General features: G+C 46.1%; 2 protein-coding genes across 4 annotated transcripts in view; one reads left to right on the top strand and one right to left on the bottom strand.

Annotated features, from left to right (window-relative positions):
• RAD54L (RAD54 like) overlaps positions 1 to 659 on the top strand; it is a 28387-nt gene extending 27728 nt beyond the window's left edge. For both annotated transcript variants that reach the window (XM_066269299.1, XM_066269300.1), the window contains one exon: positions 71 to 659. In XM_066269299.1, the coding sequence (XP_066125396.1) occupies positions 71 to 281 (211 nt within the window). In that variant the 3' untranslated portion in view covers positions 282 to 659. The remainder of the gene's footprint in view (positions 1 to 70) is intronic.
• Positions 394 to 20942, bottom strand: LRRC41 (leucine rich repeat containing 41). 2 transcript variants are annotated; one of them, XM_066269297.1, is made up of 10 exons: positions 20710 to 20942; positions 15943 to 16029; positions 15205 to 15275; positions 6988 to 8128; positions 3669 to 3929; positions 2595 to 2759; positions 2396 to 2494; positions 1489 to 1611; positions 1186 to 1261; positions 394 to 1088 (listed from the first exon to the last, which is right to left on the bottom strand). In XM_066269297.1, exons 1-10 carry the CDS (start codon positions 20906 to 20908, stop codon positions 869 to 871), a joined length of 2442 nt encoding a protein of 813 aa, XP_066125394.1. In that variant the 5' UTR covers positions 20909 to 20942; the 3' UTR covers positions 394 to 868. The 2 variants fall into 2 exon arrangements, with proteins under 2 accessions (XP_066125394.1, XP_066125395.1); XM_066269298.1 differs by lacking the exon at positions 20710 to 20942 and adding an exon at positions 19572 to 19819.
• Between the last annotated feature and the right edge of the window lie 266 nt (positions 20943 to 21208).

Raw genomic sequence — 21208 nt, 5'->3', positions numbered from 1 at the left:
GCCATTATCTGAAATCCCTGCAGAGCATGGAGATAGGATGTTTAGTGACACCTTGGTCCTCTACCCCCAGGTTGCACTGTAGCCGCTGTGTCAACAACCACCAGGTCAGGCCACCCCCTGATGGTTCAGACTGCACCTCAGACCTGGCTCAATGGAACCATAGCACTGATAAGCGGGGGCTCAGGGATGAGGTACTCCAGGCTGCCTGGGATGCTGCCTCCACTGCCATCACTTTCGTCTTCCATCAGCGTTCCCATGAGGAGCAGCAGGGCCTCCGCTGATAACCAACTACTCTGGGTGTAGCTATTAAGAGGGAGGAGACAGGGAAAGGGCTTCCTATAGGGCCCTGTTGAATTTTGTTCTCTGAGAGAAAAATCATCAAGAAGGGCTGCATGATGTTTGCCCAAAATTTATTTTATAAGAAAAACTTTTGGTTAAAAAAAAGAAAGGAATAAAGGTATGAAAGGGACTGAGGCCTGGGAGTAGCATGGTGAGCCCAGCAGAGAAGAGGCCTGGTAGTGGGCACTCCTACACTTCTCTAAAGCTTGGGTACCTGCTTGAGGTGGCAAAGCAGGAACCCTGGGGCAGGGAGTGGGGGGCTGTCCTCAGTGACTGATAACCACTTTAACCTGGCCCAGGGTTTTCAGGTCACTGAATAAGGGGCCCAAAAAGCTCTAAACCCAATTCTGGAATGCCTCTGCTGGGCCCCATCAGGGCTCCAGAACCTCAGTACAAGGGAAGAAGGAAAATAGAGGAAAAAAAGGTGGCAGAAAGAGAAAGATAGAATTGGTGGGAGTTCTGGGCAGCCCATGCTTCAGCCCCTGCAAGCTGATGGTACTGAACATGGGCCAGTGAGGCATGGGCCCCATCACATGGTGCTGACATAATCTGCGAAGGCCTGGGATGAGTCCCACGAGTCGCTGACCACGTGGCAGGTAGCCCGGAGCCGCCGGATAGCTTCTCTGGCTGTGACTGCATCCTGGTCCAGCCAATTCTGGAAGAGGCGCAGATGACCAAAGGCTCCACGGCCCCAGCGCTCCAGCCGCTTGGCAAATTCCAAGAGCCCATCTGGCTTGATGCAGTTGGAACTGGTAGGGGTGAGATGGATTAGACCCCCAAGAAACCATTATCCCTGGTCTGTGCTCCTACAGCTCTATCCCTTGGCCCCCAGCCCCCAATATGTACCTGATATCCAGCTGACAGAGAGAAGAGGATGAATCCTCTGAGAAAACATCTGCCAGGGCCAGCAGGCCAGCATTCCCTGGAGAGAAGGGGACAAATGCTGGTAATGACCAAGAATAGGGAATAAGAGCATCCTAGCTTATTTCTGGCTGGGGAGAAGCCCAGCCTTCTTAAGTCCCAGCACATAACTATATTCAAACCCCCATGTTTCCGGTGGCGAGGACTATGCCTTTACCCACTGAGCTCTAGGTCAAAGGACTGGATCCTTCCCCCTTTCCCTCTCCATTCCCAGGGCCCTGCCCCTACCCAGGCGGTTCCCTGGCAGCCGGAGGCCCTTCAATGTGGAGTTGCCCTTCATAGCAGCAACCATCTCAGGCAGAAATTGGGCCGGGCGCTTCTCAAACAGACGGCAGAAGGAGAAGGTAATCTCTATCAGAAGAAATTAGAATAAATTCTGATGGCTGTATTAGGACTGGTGTTGCCCCTCCTGTCCCAGCTGGCCTTAGCAAGGGGTGTGGTCATTTTATAGAGGCCCCAAAAAGAGGGAGGAATTTGTCTAAGACCCCCAGCCAAGGCTAAAACTAAATTGGGACTCAAACCAGAGATTAAGCCTACATGTTCACTGTAGGGAGGTTTTCTGCACAGACAATTCTCTATTTATTCTTTTCCCTCATGTATTGACTGCCCTCCTAGCAGAGCTGGGGATTAGAGACAAGTCTGTAAGGGGAGCCTTACAGTTCATTTATCCCTTCCCACTACCATCATTTCACTCACCCACTGAAAGGTAAAAGCTTTTGGGTGAGGTGCTCTAATGGAAGAATTTCTGATGTGTAGTACAGGAATAGTTAAATTTGGGGTCTTTTTTTTTTTTTATTTAATTTACTCATTTTAGAGAGGAGAGAGAGAGAACGGGGGTGGGGGGGGGGCAGGAAGCATCAACTCCCATATGTGCCTTGACCAGGCAAGCCCAGGGTTTCAAACCCGCGACCTCAGCATTCCAGGTCGACGCTTTATCCACTGCGCCACCACAGGTCAGGCTAAATTTGGGATCTTTTAAAAGGAAGGTCATTTAGGTTCTATAATCATTTTATAGTCTAAGGCCAAAAGACATAAGGCCAAAGGAAAAAAAAACAAAACAGTGGCTCACTCTGTGAGACTGGCAGAGACTCAATAAGAACTCAGGAATACCCCAGGTTCTGGATGAAAAATTTACCTTGAAGAGTCAGGTTCTGCAGCAAAAAGAGCACTTCGCTCTGACAGTCAGCCAGATTCATGTCGTGAAAGCTCAGTCTCTTCAGGGCTAGGTTGTACTCTAGATAGTGGCAGAAGCCATGGGCCTTATTAGTTTTTCCAAAGAACAAGGCAAGGGCCCCTCCTACCCTCCTCTCTTCTCAGTTCTAGCTGGGTCTTACCTTTGAGTGTCTGCAACACAAGCCCAAAATCCTGGGGAGAGGCGAAGGTGGCGCTATCCAGTGACAGCTGCTGCAGAGAACCTGAGGCCTTCAGTACAGAGCAGAGCAGTGGGGCTGGCTGGGCTCCCCGTGGAAATCCCATCTCCAGCTGTTCCAGGCAGTTTTCTGGGTATGGTAAGGAGAGTAGATTCCAGTTGGCCATCTCTACTTCACTCTCATAGCAGGTCCTATTCTGTCCTTAGGGGATTCACTAAGAAAGTCATGTCTACTTGTCTGAATGCTTATACTATATGCTAGGTGTTAATGCTAGGTTCTGAGAATAGAGCACCAAATATGAAATTTGGTCCTTACCTTTATGGATGTTTTAGTCCAGGAAGATTAGACCGCTTGGACAAGCAAATAAAGTATGCAGAGTGGTGGGACAGGAGAAATTCAGGGAGCATATAGTAGGGGGACCTAATCTAGTCTACCAGTTTTGTTCTTGGTTCAGAACCCTTTGAATGTTGATATGCCATGGTCACTTCTTGCCAGGCTTGTGGTCTCAGCCCTGTTCAGCCATGGTTATCTTTAAGAGTCGCAGGATAAAGGGAACAGATTCCAGATAAGCCAGGAATGCGTGGTGGTACATCTAAATTAAAAATTCTCTTGGCCCTGGCCAGTTGGCTCAGTGCTGGAGTGTCGGCCTGGCGTGCAGGAGTCCCGGGTTCAATTCCCGGCCAGGGCACACAGGAGAAGTGCCCATCTGCTTCTCCACCCCTCCCCCTCTCCTTCCTCTCTCTCTGTCTTTTCCCCTCCTGCAGCTAAGGCTCCATTGGTCTGAGGATGGCTCTGTGGCCTCTGCTTCAGGCGCTAGAATGGCTCTGGTCACAACAGAGCAACGCCTCAGGTGCTAGAATGGCTCTGGTTGCAACAGAGCAATGCCCCATCTGTCTGACTGCCTCCCCGTTTCCAACTTCAGAAAAATACAAAAAAAAAAGAAAGAAATTCTCCCGCCTTTCCCACACAAATGAACCTGCACATTTGTGTGGAGACAGACAGACAGACAGACAGACACACACACACACACAACTTCACCTGGTATCTCTTCATCCCCAATTATGTGGCTAGGGGGCCCTGCATTCCCTGGCACAGCAGGGTTGTCCCTTTGGCTGGGGTGGTCAACACGAATAGAGAGGACCCGCAGCAGGGGCAGGGCTCGCACAATGGCACGTGTCAGCTCCAGGATGGGCAGTGGTGAGAACAGGTCACTGAGATGCAGGGCTCGGAGGCGGCATCCAGCCTGGCCTGACAGGGCCCGCAGGCTGTCCAGCAGACGGAAGATGTTAGAGCCCAGGCCTATGGTAGGGAAGAGGCACAGGGAGTGTCAGCAAGGATAACTTCAGAGACAACTCCAAATATTTCTATTAATAACTATCAAATCTCAAGCTTTAGATCAAGTTCCTTAAAATAATTGTCTCAAGTTTTCATCCATTGTCTTGCTTTTTTTCCTCAGGTTACCAGCAAACTGAAGTCTACTGCCTGGGCTATGCCTTCAGGCATCAGTCAGGGCTGAGTCACAAAACAAGATAGGATGCGGTGGGGCAGCATGTAGCTGCCAGCTTAATGACAGACCCAGAAAGCAGCAGAGATCTCTGGAATTTTTGTATAGGTCATGGGGAACGTCTGAAAACTGAGGGGAGTGACAGTGATCTAATAGGGAATACTTTAAAAGATTCATTGGGTGGGAATGGGGCAGAAAAGGATAATCACATTCCAGAGAAGGGAGCAGGAACCAGGTTAGGAAAGTTACTTACAGCCACAAAGCAAATATCTACTCCCTTATCTCCAATTGGTTTCATTCATTCAACTAAATCTTACCCAGCACTTAGTAAATAAGGGTGTTTTTCTGTTTTGTTTTGTTTTTGGCTATACAGAAATGAGCAAAAAATGTTGTTCCTCCCTAATATATATAGTCTGCTAACAAAAAAACGATAAAAACTGGGTAAGTAGAGTATTGTGGAAGTACAAAGAATGGCACTTATATCAATAAAGGCCTTACAGCTGAGTCCTAAAGAACAAAGGAGCCTGACCAGGCAGTGGCTCAGTGGATAGACCATCAGACTTGGACGGGGAGGACCCAGGTTTGAAACCCTGAGGTTGCCAGCTTGAGCAAAGGGTTACTCACTCTGCTGGAGCCCCACGATCAAGGCACATATAAGAAAGCAATCAGTGAACAACTAAAGTGCCAAAACGAAGAATTGATGCTTCTCATCTCCCTTCCCATCTGTCTGTCCCTATCCCTCTCTGACTCTCAAAACAAACAAACAAACAAAACCCCAAAACATAAAGAAGATAGGCAAAAGGGAGGAAAAAGAGTGAGTGTGGCAGAGAACCTAGCACATATACGGCCTAAATTAAGAAGAGTGGCAGGTTCTAAGAACTGAAAAAAGTGGATGGTGTTAAAGTATGAGAGGGTAAAATGTTCAGATTATTACTATAGAGGTAAGCAAGGATGAAAACATGAATGACCCTATAAGTAAAATTAAGATGTATGGACCCTGAGTGAGTAGTTCAGTTCAAGTGTCCTGATACACCAAGGTTACACAGGAGAATCAACCAATGAATGCATAAATGCGTGGAACAACAAATCAATATTTCCCTCCAAAAATGCATGGTGACAGTAAACCACTGGAGTTTTTTTTTAAATGAACAAATGACATTTGCATTTTTAAGAAAGATGCTTGGGCTTCAGTGTAGACAAAGGATTGTGTGGTGAGTATGCACTCAGGAGGAACTACTGAAGTAATAGCCGGAATTAAGGATGTGAAGAGAAATGAACTTGAGAGAGATTGTAAAGGTAGGACCTGGTAACCAAATATATTTGAAGCAGGAAGCAATCTAGGTTTCTCTTTGGGCAACTAAGTCACTTGTGATGTCATTGAGAAGAAACTGTCATTGAGAGGAAGATATATTCAGGTTTGGGAGCTTGTGTTTTACCAAGTGATATCGAGTAATCAGCAGGATAAATAGGTCTGGAATTTAGGAGAAAGACCTGGGATTCTGTCATACAAGGTGGTGAGTGGGGGGTGGCCTTTGAAACCAAGGGAATGGAGAAAACTGTCCAGGAAGTATATAAAGCAGGAGAGCTCTGAGGACAACATTGAGATAAATGTCTAGAGAGAAAAAAGATTTTGAAAAAGTGGAAATGAGTATTTCATGAGGAAGATTACTTAATAGCAAATGCTGCTGAGAACTAATGTGAGGACTGAAGCATATTGAACTTAGCAACAAGGAAGATGTTGATGACTTCAATATATTAGTGGATATGCAAGACTGGAATGGGCTGTGAGAGAACACGGGTGACTTAAGGTTATCTGTGAAGGGCAGGAAACAATAGTTGATATGGGCTAGACTAGAGAGAGGTGGTGGTGGTAGATTTTGGATGTCTAATTCAAATTAAGGTTTATATTTTGGTTGGGGAGAGAGGAGAGAAGGGAGGCAACATTAGATAGTGGTTTAAAAGCATGTACTCTGGAGCCAGGTTTTGTGGGTTTGATTACTGGCCGTACAATTTACTAAGTATCTTGGGCAAGTCAACATCTCAAGAGTTGTAAGGATTAAATTAGTTAACAGAATGAGACTACCTAAAATAGGCCTGACATACTAAGTAGTTCATAAGAGCTCTTAATACTGAGGCATTTAAGTCCAAAGCACAGAAAAGTTAGTCTTAGGATAGTGATTTCTTCCATTGTGTTGAAGGAAAGGATTAAAGCAGATTTAGGAAAGTTTATAGGCTGGTTAATAAGTTGGAGTTTGTGTGTGATGGCTTCTATTTTCTCTTGAGGTAAATTCATCTGCTTAGGAAGAACGGTTTGGAAATGGAAGAGTAGGAATGGGAACTGACGTTGCAAACACGGGATTTGCCTAAGGCTGGTGAATGAATGTATAGTAGCACCAATCTGCACAGTTGTGTGAATTTCTCTAGCAGTGCTCCACAACCTAGGCAGATTGCTGGATTTAGAGTTGAAAGTTTGGCTTGCTGAGCACAACCAGGTAGGAAAGAACTGCTTTGCATGTTGCTGGTCTGATGAAATGCTCCAGACTCAGCCCTGGTTGGGCTTGCACTCACTGTACTCGCGCCAGCCCTTGGGCTGCCTACTGTCTCTAAAAATGTACTCCTACTTCAGGTTCTCAGTATGCCTCAGGAGCCCTTCCCCAACTAGAAAGCAAGCCCGTAGACCTCATGTTCTCCCCTGGTACTGACAGCCTGCCACACTTGTGTGCCATCTGCCTCACAGGGAGGCAGGCAGGGCCACAACTCAGCTTCCTGATCATACCTCTTGTACCCCTCCACAGGTTGGGCTTACAGGTGGTGCTGCTGGGAGACCCAACCCCTGCTCTTAAGGGCACTCACCATTATAGGATAGTGTGAGGCTCTCCAGAGACACCCAGGAGCTCAGCAGGTGGCACAGTGTCAGAGCAGCCTCTGTGGAGAGTGGAACTGTGAACAGCTCCAGGGTGGAAATGCTGCGGAATCGTTGGGAGGCCTCCAGTGCTGGGAGCCCTAGGCAGTTGGGATCTGACCCATCCAAAGCTCCGCAAGCCACTTCCCCAATCTCCATCTCTTCCCCATCCTCCTTCTCACCAGCCACAATGAAAACAAAGTCATACAGGTCTTCCGACTCTGCACCAGACCCCTGACGAGTGCGAGCACCCTTCTTCCCTGTGGCTCGCTTAAAACGCTTTAGGGGTTTAGGCTGTGGGGCTGAGCTAGCGGGAGCCCTTTTGGGTGCGGATGTGGAAGAAGAGGGAGAAGCAGAGGAGGTGGTTGGAGCAGAGGGTGGCCGCTTGGTGCCAGCAGCCTCATGGGAAGTGGCTGGAGGTTGCAGCTCCCTCTTAGGGTCTATCCCGCCTGCTCTCAAGCTCTCTTGTGTGCTCCGGCGTGTTACGCGAGCAGCAGGTGCAGCTCTGGTTATCTGCTTGGCTTCGCTCTTCCGACGGGAAGCCATCAGGGCTGCAGCACATCGCTCAGCAGCATCCCTGCGAGGCCGGCGTGAGCCCAGCAGGAGGGACCCTTCATCCCGGGATGGGGCCCGGCCTCGGGAGGCCTCTCCACAGAGGCGGCAGGGCGGGCCACCAGGGCCTGGCTGCCAGAAGCCAGCACTCATGGTGAGGATAAGGATGAAAAGGGCTGACTCGGGCACGGGCCAGGAGTACAGCGACACCTGGCTGACTGCCCCATGGTGAATAAGCTGATGTAACAGCTGCCGAAGTGACTGCTGAGCAGCCACATCAGAGAACAGCAGGTGGCGGAATTTGAGGGTGTGCAGGGAACTGGCCAGGGTTTCCAGAACCCTTCGATTGGGCTCAGCCACCAGCTCAGTTGCACCCTGCAGCATGTTGCAGATGGTGAGCTGCCGAACATGGCGGGAGCTATGCAGAAGAGGTGAGAAGCGCTGGTCACAAAGACGCCTGTCAGAAGACACATCAATGGTTCCACGCAGAACATGGGAAAAAAAGGCCTCCATAAACTTGGCTCGCCAACACGTCACACTCTGAAAGCAGAGAACATGCCAGACAGCTGTGATACTGAGAGTGCCACCCATGGAACTATCATAATAGTTTCCTCCCAATAGTTAACTATTGTGCCAGGCAACATTCTAAATTATACAACTTCATTTTGTCCTCATATCTTTGGGGCATGTATTACTATAAGCCTCATTTTACAGATAAAACGAAGGCATAAAAGTTATTACCTGTGACTACACAGGTAAGGGACAGAATGAAGATTTGAGCCCAGAAAATTAAGTTTTAGAGGTCATTACCAAAGTGTCTCAAGTCATTCAATCCTGTAAATTCTTCCATGTTCCCAACTTTCCATTTTTATACTACCACCTTTGTTCAGAAACCACCTCACCTGATTTCATTAGCTTCCTGACTGCTCTCTGTCCCTTTTCCCTCCCATTCCAAATTTGAACAAGTGCACTGGATTTATCTTGTAAAAGACCTGATTACATTAGTCTGCTTTGTGGGGGCTTTTTGGGGAGGTACATTCTGCATTAAAACCCCCAATGTCGCCTGACCAGGCAGTGGTGCAGTGGATAGAGCGTCAGACTGGGATGCAGAAGGACCCAGGTTTGAGACCACGAGGTCACCAGCTTGAGCGTGGGCTCATCTGGTTTGAGCAAAAGCTCACCAGGTCGCTGGCTCGAGCAAGGGGTTACTCAGTCTGCTGAAGGCCCACAGTCAAGGCACATATGAGAAAGCAATTAATGAACAATAAAGGTGTCACAATGCCCAACGAGAAATTAATGATTGATGCTTCTCATCTCTCCGTTCCTGTCTGTCTGTCCCTGTCTATTCTTCTCTCTGACTCTGTCTCTGGGGAAAAAACCCCCCCACAAAACCCCAATGTCTTCCCACTAATCTAGGGTTAATATGAAGCTCCTCACCTTGGCAGGGAAAGCCCTCCACAATATAACCTCTGCCTATCTCAGAAATGCTATTTCTCACTCCTTTGCTCCATGAATGCTTTACTCTGGCCAACTGATCACCTCACTGACCCAAACTTGCCTTCTGTGTCCTTTCCTATATCTGCTCTCCATGCCAAACCAAAGGTAATGTTTCATCCTCTGAGATTGTTTGTCTCTCTGTACCCCCCTTTTCACCCTCCCCCTGCTCCTCTTCTGTTGGGACTATTCAGGTCTTAGACTTTGTTCTCATGGTGTTGAGTCTATCTGCCTGTGTACATCTTCTCCCAAACAGAAATTACTGCAAGGCAGGGACCAAATCTTAGATTTCTTTGGTTTTATTTTCAAGGCTAAAGTTATTTGATCGATATGAGACTTTGCCAGACTTCTGATACATTTAGAACTTGAGTGCAAGTGGTTTGAAACTTTGGTGCATATCAGAATTTGCTCTGGGACTTCCCAAAATTCACACACCAGAGGAAGAAAATCATACACCAGGTACCCAGACTTGGAGATTCTATTATGTTACATCTGAGGTAAAGTCCATGTATTGTTTTTTGTAAACCTCCCCCAAATTATTCTGATGTATATCAGTAATTAAGAATTATTGCTACCTACCCCAAAAGGACACTCTGAGCAAAGGCCTCCCTAAGTCACCATTCTCTCCTAAGGTGCAGTAGAAAGATTGCTGACCTTGATACAGGTGTCAGCTTTGCTACAGTAATCTGGACCTTTCTGAACCTCTCCACCTATAAAACCTGCTTCATGGGTTTGTTGTGAAGATCAATCAAGGCAGTAAAAGTTTTGTAAACTGTAAAATACAAAATGTTACTTCTGTTGCTGCTGCCAATTAGCTAAGATGGGGCAATGTGAAATGGACTTGATGGAGGCAGAGCCTGTTAAGCAGGGTACTTATTCAGCTTGAAGCAAAAATATGGGGGGGGGGGGGTCTGAGGGTTTCCCAAGGCTAAAGTAAAACATTTTGGTACTTATCCTGCCTCCATGCATTCCCTCATGCCAGAGTGACCCTCAATCTATATCTGAGGTTACTGGCAGGGGCTGGGTTCCTATTATTTTCAGGTGTCATTGCCTTTGCCCTCACTATTCTCCAAGACTTCCTGCTGTAGTAATAATTAGAAATGACTTCATCACACTTGAGATAACTGCATGGCAACAAGAGAAGGAGCTCTCTCAGCAGCAGCAGTGTGGGAGCATGAAAAAATACCTGGCAACCAAATCTTAACTCGGCCTTGAACAGAAGTACAGGGAGTATTCCTGAATCCAAATCCTAGCTCACTCTAGCACTTGACACATTTGCTGGCCTACACTCACACTCTTGGAAAACACTGGTAGGTAACCCTAGCAAAGCTTCAACTTCACAAATGAGATAGACAGCTAGTGTAGATCTGGACCTAAAATACGGACAAAGATGTGAACCAAAATATTGTGGCAGATTCTGATCATGAGACGTGGGATATGTACTTTAGGTAACTAAATACTGGGCTTTTTCAGACATTGCATTGGTTGATGAAGACAATAGAAGAGATCTCTGAAATTGGAACACCCAACCATGATAAATGCAGTGATAGCAGTATGACATAGCAGTTAGGAGCATGCACTCCAGAGCCAGATTGCCTCGCCTTGAATCCTACGTCTGCCCATCATAAACTAACCTTAGGCAAGTCATTTCACCTTTCTGTCTCAGTTGTACCATCTGTAAAGTCAGGAAGATATACCTACATCACAGAGTTGTGAGGATTAAATGAGTAATAAAGTTAGTTATGACAACTCAGTGGCTTATTAATGCATGAACAGACAGCAGTTCACAGCATGTTATTCCATCACTACTTTTTAGAAAAATCTAGGCTAAAACTTCAAAGCTGAAAAGTACCTGAGATCTAGTCCAAGCCACTCATTTTGTGGAATTGTATACTAGAGCTCAGACAACGCAAAGTGATTTAAATACTTCCTTTTTAGTGATGGGGAAATGCACCACCAAAGAGGTGAAATGACATTTGCCTCCAACATAAATAATCCTTGGCCTATTCACAAAGGGCTGGCAACTTGGGCTTTGGTAGGGGAGGACGAAGTATGTGTGTATAAGCTGAGTGCAAAATATGTTCTTGTACTAAACTGTTAACAGCCAGCAAATGTTCATAAACTATTGCCCATTGTTGCTTTTCTGATAATAGAAATATTGTTTGTGGAATTAAAAAGAAGCAAATAAAATATGTGCAAACTAACCCTCTGGAGTATACATATATGTATACGTGAATAGCTTTGCATGTTTTTATAACATTGAGACAATTCAGAAGTTTCAAAGGCTGGTTTTTCTTAACATAGCACCATATCTGCCTGGCCTGGGGGTGATGCAATGGATGGAGTGTTAGCCTGGGACACTAAGGACTCGGGTTCAAAATCTTGAGGTCGCCAGCCTGAGCATGGGCTCATCTGGCTTGAATGCAGGCTCACCAGTTTGAGTATAGGACCATAGACATGACCCCATAGTCACCAGCTTGAGCCCAAAGGTCACTAGCTTGAAGCCCAGGGTCACTGCCTTGAACCCTATACCACTGTCTTGAGCAGGGGGTTCACTGGCTCAGCTGTAGCCCCCCAGTCAGGGCACGTATGAGAAAGCAATAATGAACAACTAAAGTGCCACACTACAAGTCTTTTTTTTTTTTTTAAGTCAGAGAGAGGGATAGACAGGGACAGACAGACAGGAACGGAGAGAGATGAGAAGCATCAATCATCAGTTTTTCGTTGCACGTTGCGCCATCTTAGTTGTTCATTGATTGCTTTCTCATATGTGCCTTGACCACGGGCCTTCAGACTGAGTAATCCCTTGCTTAAGCCAGCAACCTTGGATCCAAGCTGGTGAGCTTTTTGCTCAAACCAGATTAGCCCGCGCTCAAGCTGGTGACCTCGGGGGTCTTGAACCTGGGTCCTTCCGCATCCCAGTCCAATGCTCTAACCACTGCGCCACTGCCTGGTCAGGCCACACTACAAGTTGATTCTTCTCATCTGTCTCCCTTCCTGTCTGTCTGCCCCCCACCTCTCTAAAAAACAAAAACAAAACATTATAGTACCATATCGTTAAACATTTTTACCATCATATATTTAAGTATTTTTAGAATATGACTTTAATATTTTGAAAATAGGATGTACTGTATTTAATAATTTCTGTATTATTGAGTATTTAAATTGTTTCTAGCTTTCTGATATTAAACTTTGCTGTAATGAACATCTGGAAATAAACTGTCATAAGTATCTCAATTTCTATATACTATAAATTCTAAGAAGTAGAATTTCTAGTCAAAGTATTTGACTGTTTTAAAGACTCTTGACAATTATTACCAGATTGCCCACTAAGAAAGTTGTAACATTTCTGCTCCCACCAATAGCATATTAAAATGCAAGTTTTAGCCACCCCGGAATTACCTTTTAAAACAAAACTAAAAACAAGACTTTATAAGAAATACAATTTAACTTTTCTATTTTTTATTACTGAGATTGAACATTTTTCACTTTATTGGAGATTTTTATTTTGTGACTTGTCCAAATCTTCACTCATTTTATTTCACTGGGACCTTTGTCTTATTTTCCATATCCCTTTGTTTCACAATTGTCACAATCATTCTTTCCCAGTTTATATACCTTTTAAAATTGTATTTATAGTATTGGCATTTTATAAGATGTCCATATTTCCTTATTTGGTCCTTCCCATTTAATAATTAGCATGCTCCATCCTGAGATTAGATAATCAGTAACATTTTTTTCTTTTTTTAGTTATTTTGTGCTTTTACTTTTTACAATTTAATCTGTAATCCATATAGAAATTATTTGAGTATATTATAAAGTGAAGCTTTAACTTTATTTTTTTTCCAAATGATTAACCAATTACTAGAGAAGCATTTATTGAATAATTTTTCAATTCCATATTGCTTCATCTCCAGAATATCTATAGTATATTACAGATCTCTTAATACACACTAGTAGTACTACACAGAAATACTATTGCTTTATAAGCAGTCAGGGACTATGTCTAACTTGTTCATCACTGTATCCCTAGAACCTAGCATAGTGCCTGGAACTAAGCAGTTATTCAATAAGTGTTTTTGAATCATGAACGAAGTGAAGATTACTGTAATGCAAAAGTGGGAAGCAGAGGAAGAGACCCTCTAGAATGAATATACTCCAAGTCAGAACCTCTGTCTGAGTGACTGTTAGGTCACCAAGCCTGAGATTTCCTAAATTTCTGAAATGCTCTCAGATAAGAAAACAAGATAACAAATAGACATTCTTTTTCAGCAAGCTTGAGCTAATGTTGGAAAAAAAGCTTTCTCCAAAAGAGAATACAATATCACTGGTTAGTCAACCATACTGCTTGGAAAACACTGGGACAAAGTGAATCTCATATTTCTTGAAAGGTTGCAGGAAGCAGTTACTGTTTTCTAATAATTCTTGCATTCAATTCTCTTCCTAATAAGGCGTAACTCCTGTATATAATGCCTAAGGATTTTGTTGGGCCTGAGTGTTATCACACTGAAATCCAGGGGACGTGTCTAGATTTGGAAGTGAAAGGCTGAAGGATACCAAGCTGAATGTTACTGAACTCAGTGCATCCCAGAAATGCAATCTCCAGTTACTGATAAGAGCCTGTTTTCTTGTCATTTGGCCTCATTCACCATACAAATCCCAGGTCAAATACTCCTTCCTAGAAATGGCTTTCTTACTCCCCTTTCCCTTAGCTTCCTTGCTACTCTCTATCATGCTACTTAGCCTACCATACATGACGTATTTGTTCACAGATTTCCCCATTAACCTGATAGTTACTCAAGATTAGGAAGTGTGTCTGTACTTCCAATATCTAGCAAAAGACCTGGTATGTGGTAAGCTTTAGTAAATGTTTATTGAACTCAATCTGTCCTGTCACCTAATTATGGAGCAGCAAAAGAAATTCTGTTTAAATGAGAGCTACAGTGAATTATATCTTAACCAATAAAGAATCTCAGAAAAAAAAAATAAAATAAAATAAAGAATCTCAGGGTTAAAAGGAGCCTTGCCCTGGTCGGGTAGCTAAGTTGGTTAGATCATCATCCTGATATGCCAAGGTTGTGGGTTCAATTCCTGGTCAGGGCACATACAAGAACCAACCAATGAATGCATAAATGAGTGGAACAACAAATCAATGTTTCTCTCTCTCATATCAATAAATTTAAAAAAATTAAAATAAAAAGGAGCCCTAAAACTCATCTTGTTCAATCTTTCTTACCATGCTGAATTTTCTCTGCAATACCCTTGTGTCAAGTCATTATCCAGGTTCTATTTGAACACTTAGAGATGGGAAACTTAATTACCTCTGGAATGAGTTTGTTTCATCAACAATAAGCTCAGAGTTTAAAAGTTCTACATTCAGTTTAGCAAAATTTATCTTCCTTTAGCTTTCACCCAGAACAAGTCTATTAATCCCTCTTTCATGGATAATCATTCAAATATTTTAGAACAGTTCATGTTCCTCATGTCTTCTCTTTTTTTCAGGAAATACACCTCCAGTCTTCCAAATGTGGCTCACATGATGTGGCTTTGACTTCTTTCTCCATACTCCAGGAGTAGCCTGACCACTGCAGAGCCAGGAAGGTCTATCATCCCCCTTGTCCTTCGGCCTATATTATAGTTACATTAGTTCACACAGCTCAGGGTACAGTCTTTATATGAGTGGTTTTAGCACATTATTGACTAAAACCCCTTAATTTTTTAATACAAGCTGCTGCTAAGCCAGACCTCCTCCACCCCCTACTACAAGGTCATACAATTGGAATGTTTTAGACTCAAGTGAAGAGTTGAATAATCCTGCCAAATTACATCTTAAGTTGACCATTGTTCTAGCCCTGTTAAGACCTTTATGAATCTGGGTTTTGCCATCCATTGTATTTTACTACCTCTCCCTGTTTTGTGTCCCCTGCAAATAGGGTGAGCAACCAAGTCAGTGACAAATGCCAAATGCTAAAGCACCTTATGATAAGCCATCAGAGCCCTCCTTCCAAAGTCACTCCATCCCTACCCCTGCACTTTACCCAGACCCAACTTATGTTAGTGTGCTATTCCTGCTTTCACTGTGCAAAGTCAGGCCAGAGTTTCTATCCGGTGCCTTAACTTACTTCCAGACTGGAAGGCCTTGTCTTCATCAGCTCATCCCATAATCGGCGCCAGATGGCCTGAGTGGAGAGGCCTGTCGGAAGAAATATCACATTTACTTGGCTGCTCCTTGGTCATCATGTATGAATTATATCAGCCTTTTAATGTTGTCCTCTCGGTACAGAAGAGCAACATGGCAAGTGGTAAAGAGAACTGGCTCTAACAACAGACTGCCTGGGTTTAAATATCAGCAAACCACACTCAAGCTGTGTGACCCTGGGCAAGTCACTTAACTTTTCTGTACCTCAGTTTCCTTATCTGCAAAATGTAGTTAATAATAGGTATTTCATAGAATTGTTTTAAAGATTAAATAAGTTTCTTCAGGTAAAGTGCCTAGACAGTGCTTGGCACATCAGGATTAATTAGATAAATGTTAGTTCTTAATAGATGTGTCCAATGAGGGGTTTGGGAGACAACTTGGTAAAAGAGAAAAACTAAGATTCAGAAGATATGGGCTGTAGTCTGGTTTTGCTATTAATTGTGGTGTTACTGTGGTTTTACTTTTATTAGTATAATTGGAGTCATATACTTGTTTTGTGTTTTATAGGACACTGTGAGGGATCAGATAAGAAAATAGGTGTGAAGGTACTTTCTGAAAAACATGAAGTTCTATGCAGGTATCAGGTATAATATTTACCTGAAGACAATTATGATACCTTGTTTATAATCACTGACTGAGAAAGAGAGAGAAAGGCACTCACCTTTCTTGAGGGCAGTTTCCTCAATCCTCTCCAAGTAATATATATTGAGCAGAGGTAAGATGCTTTGAAGTATTGGGCCTGGGAGGGCTACAAAAACCAAAACACAAAATTTACTTTTTTCTTCCAGGAGTCCAAGCATTATTTATCCTATTTGGAAAAAATAGAAAACTGGACCTCTCATTTGACAAATGGAACCTGTAGAAGCTAACCTAAGTCTAATTCAAACTCTGGTCCACTTACCTTCAGTCATTTAGTTGACAGCTGGAATTTCAGGACCACACACATCTACAAGAGTGAATCTCACAAAGCAAGCTGGTATACTTATTTAGGAGTTGGTCAGTTCACTTCTGCCCAAGCATAATGAACCATTCTGCATTTAAAAAGTCCTACTGAGCCTGACCAGGTGGTGTCGCAGTATATAGAGTGTTGGACTGGGATGCAGAGGACCCAGGTTCAAGACCCCCAGGTTACCAGCTTGAGCTCGGGCTCATCTGGCTTGAGCAAAGCTCACCAGCTTGGACCCAAGGTCACTGGCTTCAGCAAGGGGTTACTTGGTCTGCTGTAGCCCTACAGTCAAGGCACATATAAGAAAGCAATCAATGAACTCGCAAAGATAAACTGATAATTGATGCTTCTCATCTCTCTCCGTTCCTGTCTGTCTGTCCCTATCTATCCCTCTCTCTGGCTCTGTCTCTGTTAAAAAAAAAAAAAGTCCTACTGAATAGTGATTTTAAAAAGTCCCTCATAATCTGGGCCTTGCTAACTTCTCCAGCTCCCTGCTTTGCTTCCTACACTTAAGCCACTCTAAACTACTTTTTCTCATTTATCTAATGCGTGAGGCTGCTTTCTGCCTCTGTGCATGAGATTCACTTTGTTTTTAATTATTTTTATTTATTCATTTTAGAAGAGAGAGAGAGACAGAGAAGGAGGGGAGAAGCAGGAAGAGTCAACTCCCATATGTGCCTTGACCGGGCAAGCCCAGGGTTTTGAACCCATGACCTCAGCATTCCAGGTCGACGCTTGATCTACTGCGCCACCACAGGTCAGGCCATGAGATTCACTTTGTTATGCTGTACTCTCCACCAGGAATTTCTTTGCCACTTTCAGCATAACAACTACTCATCTTTCAGGTATCACATGCCCTTTATTAGGCCTTTCCTGAATTCCCTTCCCATTCTTCTAACTCGGCTACTTAAATTCTTTGGGCACCCATTATACTCAGAACTAGTAGTTTCTTACAAAGAATAGAAATAATTAGGCTCTATACTCAAAATTCAATATATCTGAAAAACAAAACCTGCTTGCTGACTTCCCTAGATCTGAGACACATTACTGTACTGTGGCTAAATGGTTTGGTCTCTAGAGTTGCATAAAACTGGTGAAATCCTCATTGTACCACTTAGTTGTGAATCCTTGGGCAAATTAACATCTTTAAACCTAAATCTCCTCTATTTTAAGATGGAGATAGTAATTGCTACCTCATAACATTATTGTGAAATTGAAGATCATGCTTGCAATCTTTTAAGACTATGCTTGACCATAATAATCTCAATAAATATTGGCGATTACTGTTTTCTTTTTAAATTTTATTTATTGATTTTAGAGAGAGACACACACACACATTTATTTGTTGTTTCACTTATTTATGCATTCATTGGTTGATTCTTGTGTGTTCCCTGACTGGGGATCGAACCCACAATCTTGACATATGGGGGTGATGGCTCTAACCAAATGAGGTACTTGGCCAGGGATCGATTATTATTCTTATCCTGTCATTAGCATTTCTGTCCAGTCATAAATAAGTTTAAAATCTTGGAGTATACTATATCTAAGAAAGATCTTTTAAAAGTTCCATTCCAGTATTTCCTTTTATATTTATTTGTGGAATGACTTCTGCTATCCAAGAGTCTAGTATCAATATACCCGCTGAATGAAAGCACTACTTCCCTATGTTATTACACTAATGTAGTCTCTCTATTGCATTTAAGATAAAGGCCAACTTGCCTGACCTGTGGTGGTGCAGTGGACAAAGCATAGACCTAGAATGCTGAGGGCACCAGTTCAAAACCCTGGGCTTGCCCAGTCAAAGCACCAAGAGAAACAACTATTATGAGTTGGTGCTTCCCATTCCTTTCCCCAACCCCGCCTTCCTCCCTCTCTCCCTCTTCCTCTCTCTCTCCTCTCTCTAAACTCAATAAATAAGGCCTGACCTGTGGTGGCGCAGTGGATAAAGTGTCGACCTGGAACACTGAGGTCGCTGGTTCAAAACCCTGGGCTTGCCTGGTCAAGACACATATAGGAGTTGATTCTTCCTGCTCCTCCCTCCCTTCTCTCTCTCCCCTCTCTAAAATAAATAAATTAATTTAAAAAATAAATATAAAAAAGTCGAACTCCATATACTGGTATTTAAGGCATAACACATCTATTCTACTTAAGTTTCCTCACTGTATCCTTTCCTGATGTCTCTACTTTCTCTTCCTCTCCCTACACAAAACAAAATCATTCCACTACCTCCAGGAAGTCTTTCCTGGCTGTTAGCCCACATTGAGACCTTCCTCCAAAATAGCACTGCTTAGCAGGCCTCTTACTTGGCTTTTCTAAGAAGCCTAACTTGATTCAGCTTTTCCTGTGTGACTGTTTACCTGGGTTAGGCCCATAGGCCCTCTTCCTCTTCTGTCCCTTCAGTCTGCTCTCCTCTGTTTAGCCATCCCCTCAGACACAGGGATTCTCATCCCCTATTATCCACAAACTCTTCTTTTCTCTATTCTTCTTAAGCTAGACTCTTCCTTGCTTCTTTCCAGCCTACACCTTTAATGCTTCCACTTCCAACCTGGGGCCACCACACCCAGTCCTCTTTCCTCCTAGCCAGATGTAGCATCCTAGAAGCTGGGGGCTGACACAGCCAGAGCCTGTCTGCCTTATTCCACAGTCCCCAGGACTCTTCTGAGCCCAGCTCCACTGAGACTTTTCTCCTATTCCCCATAGGTCAGCCTGACCCTTAGCTGTTGGCACAGAGGCTCCACAATCCCCTCCCCCAACCAGGCCTGAGGTATTCTACCAGTTTTTCCCACGACATAAAGACATAGGCCTCTCAGGATGGGTGCCCCATCCCCACCCCACCAAGGGCCTTCCCACATCCCTAGGCCTCCCGAACTACTCTCCACAGTCTTGGGGCTTATTCCCGGAGGCCCAACCCCCCAAACTCCTGGGCTTTTTCTCCACATCCCTCCTCCTGGTGCAACCCAAAACCCTATCCCAAGACCTTAAGCCCTCATTCCTGACCTTACCAGGCCCTTCTTCCTGGCAAAGACACCAGCACTCCGGAGGCCTTTTCTAGAACCCCACCCTATTATCTCCAAGGCCTAGGGCCTCCTCTCTCACCACCCCTCCCCCTTCCCTAGGCCCTGGGCCTGGCCTGTGATGTCCTCACCCAACTTCAGACCTGGCCTCGGGACCCCACCCCCTCACACCACCAGTCTGTCAGGCCCAAGGCTTCCCTTGTCCCTTGTGTGGGCAGGCCTGTCCCCCAGAGGCCCTCACTTTCCTCTCCTTCATTCTCACTATTAGTCCTCAAGACACCGACCCCAATTTTCCTCATCAGCGGCCAGGCTGCGCCCGGGGGTACTCACCCCACTGCCCGGCCTCCTCGCGCCCATCGGGCTTGCAGGCCTCCTCTCCTCCGTTAACCGGCTCACCACGGGCCTCCCCGGCCCACCGGCTAGGCTGTTCGTTTCACTCTCCGCAGCTCCTCATCCCAGTGCCCCAGGCCGCCAGCCTCTGCTGCTCAGCCTGGGCGCCCTCCATCCAAGCCGGGCCCGTGGGTCCCCGCGGCTCTCGGGCCTGGGGCCTCCTTTCACTCCCACTCGGACCAGGGCCTCCTAGCGGCGATGCGCCCCCTCCCACTCCGGGATCCCCGGGCCTTGGCCCCGCCTGGGGCCTCTTTGGCCCTTCCCGCCTGTCCGTCATTCGAGCCTCCCTGGATTGCTGACCCGCTCCGGGCCTGCCTTCACCCGCTCTCGGGCCCTTCCTCGCCACTCAGGCCAATCCGAGCGGCTGCGGGCACTCTCTGCCTTGCCCGTCAGTTCGTCGCTCAATCAGCTTGGCACCCAAGGCCCGGGTCGTCAGTTCGCCTCCCTTCAGCCCCGGGCCGTCAGACAGGCCTCGGAACCCCAAGCCTTTCGGCCTCTCCCCCTGCCCCATCCCTCGCTCTCCAATCCAGTGGGGTACCCTCTCCCATCTGTTTGGCCTCCGGGGTCTCGGCATCCGTGGGTGTCAGGTAGATACCAGAGGCCCCGCGCCGTCAGTCCGGCTGCGTGGCCCCGGGCCCGGCTGGCCTCCTTGCCTTAGGCCGGGCCTCCCAACTCGGCCCCCGCCCCCAAACAGCAAGGCCATCACTGCCCATCGGCTCGACATCCAAGCCGCCCCAGCCCGGTCCAGCCCGAGTGTCAGTTCGGTGCCCACGGCGCCGTCCGTCAGTCCAGCCTCTGTCTTCCACACCCTGCCGGCTTCGCCCCAGTCCGGGCCTCCTGGCCCCGACCCCCGCGCCCCCCAGCCGGGCCGCGATGCGGGTCCACCTGCCGGTTTGGTCCCCGTCTTTACTCTGCCTAGCCTGGTCAGCCACGGAATTCATGCTCCGACCAGACGGTCTAGCTTCCAGTGCTCCGGGCTGGGCCTTGCCCCGGGCCTCCCGGCCTCGCCCCCCGCGCCCCCCGGCCGCCGGGCCGCCCCCGCTCGTTGCCCGAGGTAGCCCCTCACCCCGCGACTTACCCCACACTCCGCTCTCCAGAACCCCCATATGGGCGCTCACCGCCCGCCCGCACAGCTCGAACAGGGCGGGGGGAGCGCTGGGGCCCGAGGCCGAGCTCTTCGCTGGCGCCGCCTCCCGGGACGTGGCCTCCATGGTCGTTGCCGCCGCTACCTCACAGAACCAGCAACTCCGGGCGCGCCAGGCCTCGGGCGGCGCCATCTTGGGGAGGTGCGCGAGCCCGGGAGTGGCAGGCGCGGACCGCCATCTTGAAAAGGTCAGCAGTTAGGACGGTTTCATCAAGGATTTGGGTAAGAATGGAAATTTCACTAAAGGAATAACGAATAAATCTGCATACTTCCAAAGTTTCTTAGAACGTTGTATTTTAAATAAATGTTTATATCAACATATTTGGGTCTTGTGTGACTAAGAGAGCATTTCTTCGTAAATCCTTTTCATGGGCAAATACCAGTTACCCCTATACTCTGCCTCTGGACGGTAGTACATGCCAATCTGAGCTTA

This window comes from Saccopteryx bilineata, chromosome 3, assembly GCF_036850765.1.
Source record: "Saccopteryx bilineata isolate mSacBil1 chromosome 3, mSacBil1_pri_phased_curated, whole genome shotgun sequence".
Taxonomy (NCBI): Eukaryota; Metazoa; Chordata; class Mammalia; order Chiroptera; family Emballonuridae; genus Saccopteryx; species Saccopteryx bilineata.
The sequence above is the reverse complement of the archived record's forward strand: the minus strand, read 5'-3'. Positions and strand labels throughout refer to the sequence as shown.

Bases quoted from the DNA above. Each gene is read 5' to 3' on its own strand.
- LRRC41 (XM_066269297.1), bottom strand. From the start codon at position 20,908: ATGGCGCCGCCCGAGGCCTGGCGCGCCCGGAGTTGCTGGTTCTGTGAG. The intron at 16,030-20,709 runs GTAAGTCGCGGG...TGGTTTTTGTAG, and splicing joins TCTGGAGAGCGGAGTGTGGG to CCCTCCCAGGCCCAATACTT. The intron at 1,262-1,488 runs GTAGGGGCAGGG...CCTTCTCTCCAG, and splicing joins GCTGCCAGGGAACCGCCTGG to GGAATGCTGGCCTGCTGGCC.